The following is a 1,463-nucleotide window of genomic DNA, read 5'->3' on the forward strand; positions in this document are numbered from 1 at the left end:
TTAGTCCAGGCTTGGGGAATGAGTGCTCACTGACAGCTTTTCCAAATGTCATCAGAGAAGGACTCTATCAACTCCTGCAAGACGTATGCAGATTATTTTCATAGTACCCCCTAAAAAAGCAACATACCAATTCACTGATGAAAGAACTGCCCAATGTTACACTAGACCAGAAGAAAATACCAGCTCCAAGGATGATTTTCCTATTGTACCGGTCACCAAGGTATCCAAAGATGGGGGCAGCCAGCATGTAACACAAGATGAAGACTGGAAATCCAAGAAGGGGCAAAGATAATATTGGTCAATTTATTTTGATCGTACATACTGCTCACCTCTCAGACAAATTCAGGTTATGTTTTAGGGCAGAGGTTAAAGACAGGCTGAATTTGTAGAACTAGTAGGTAGGCTGACATTTAGAAAAAGATACATGCAGATTCAAAAAACCTATACAAAAATAAAACATGTGTGAATTAATCAAGTTCTGTATTTCTTGAGAAACTCTTTCATCTTTTGTGATTCCCATACTGTGGGATTTTTGAAGGACTCAACTCCAGTCTTCCCTGAACCAAAGACTTTCAGTTTTGCATTATAGTCAGCCTGCCCACAAGTGGAAGTGAGCAATACCACACACGAGTAGCAACTAGAAGAAATAAGTAACTAGACTGTATTTTAGGAACAGACCACATAGACACAAAGCAAAGTAAACATCTGAACTTATGAGATTTTATTACCTGTTTGCAGTAGACCTGTATCCCCATCGCTAAGCTCGAAGTATTTCTGTATATCTAACAGGATTCCTGCAACACAGTCAAACACAATGACAGCAAAGTACCCTGCTCATTCCTTGTAATTCTATTCATGTGCCAATGCAAAGATTTATTTCAAGATCAGGGCTTGCAAGAACTGCAGCACATTTAGCTTGCTAGTTTACATGTAAACCATTACTTACCACAAGCACAGATACACAGAGAACTAAATTCTTATCACTATAGATAAAATTCATGATCTTCCACTATATAGGTCCTATGAGAGTCAGTACACCCACTATTTCAATCACAACTGTTCTGTTTCTTTCGCACCATTAGAACATAAGCACATGAACAGTTTACAGTTCAAAGATTAATGGAGACAATGTGGAATAAGACAATGACAAAGTTTTGCAGCCAGGAGATTGCTATCTTCAAACAGCTAATCCTAAAATTTTGTTAATGCCCTTAAAATGTTAAGATGAGTTGAAATTCCTTTTGCTAAGAATAACTTAATTTTTTCAGTATATACAGTGTTCAAATTAGTGCATGTTGGATTTTTCAGGATGCAAACGGCTACAGTCTTCATTATCCAATGGTGGCTAAATCAGCCCACAGCCAGGGAAATACTACTGTAATTCACATCATGGTTCTGCTTGTGTAATTCTGTTCATATTTCCATGACAATTTTGCAAATATATAGATAACTATATATAACTA

General features: G+C 37.1%; 1 protein-coding gene across 1 annotated transcript in view; it reads right to left on the reverse strand.

The window, feature by feature from the left end:
* The window catches only part of LOC104157290 (protein spinster homolog 3-like), a gene marked incomplete at its 5' end in the record, with an annotated part of 24,674 nt that extends 23,844 nt beyond the window's left edge, over positions 1 to 830 (reverse strand). The window contains 2 exons of the mRNA XM_009694575.1: positions 128 to 264; positions 729 to 830. Coding sequence (XP_009692877.1) covers positions 128 to 264; positions 729 to 830 — 239 coding nt within the window. The remainder of the gene's footprint in view (positions 1 to 127; positions 265 to 728) is intronic.
* Between the last annotated feature and the right edge of the window lie 633 nt (positions 831 to 1,463).

The sequence above is a fragment of the Cariama cristata genome, unplaced genomic scaffold (genome assembly GCF_000690535.1).
Source record: "Cariama cristata isolate BGI_N322 unplaced genomic scaffold, ASM69053v1 scaffold8272, whole genome shotgun sequence".
NCBI classification, from domain to species: domain Eukaryota; kingdom Metazoa; phylum Chordata; class Aves; order Cariamiformes; family Cariamidae; genus Cariama; species Cariama cristata.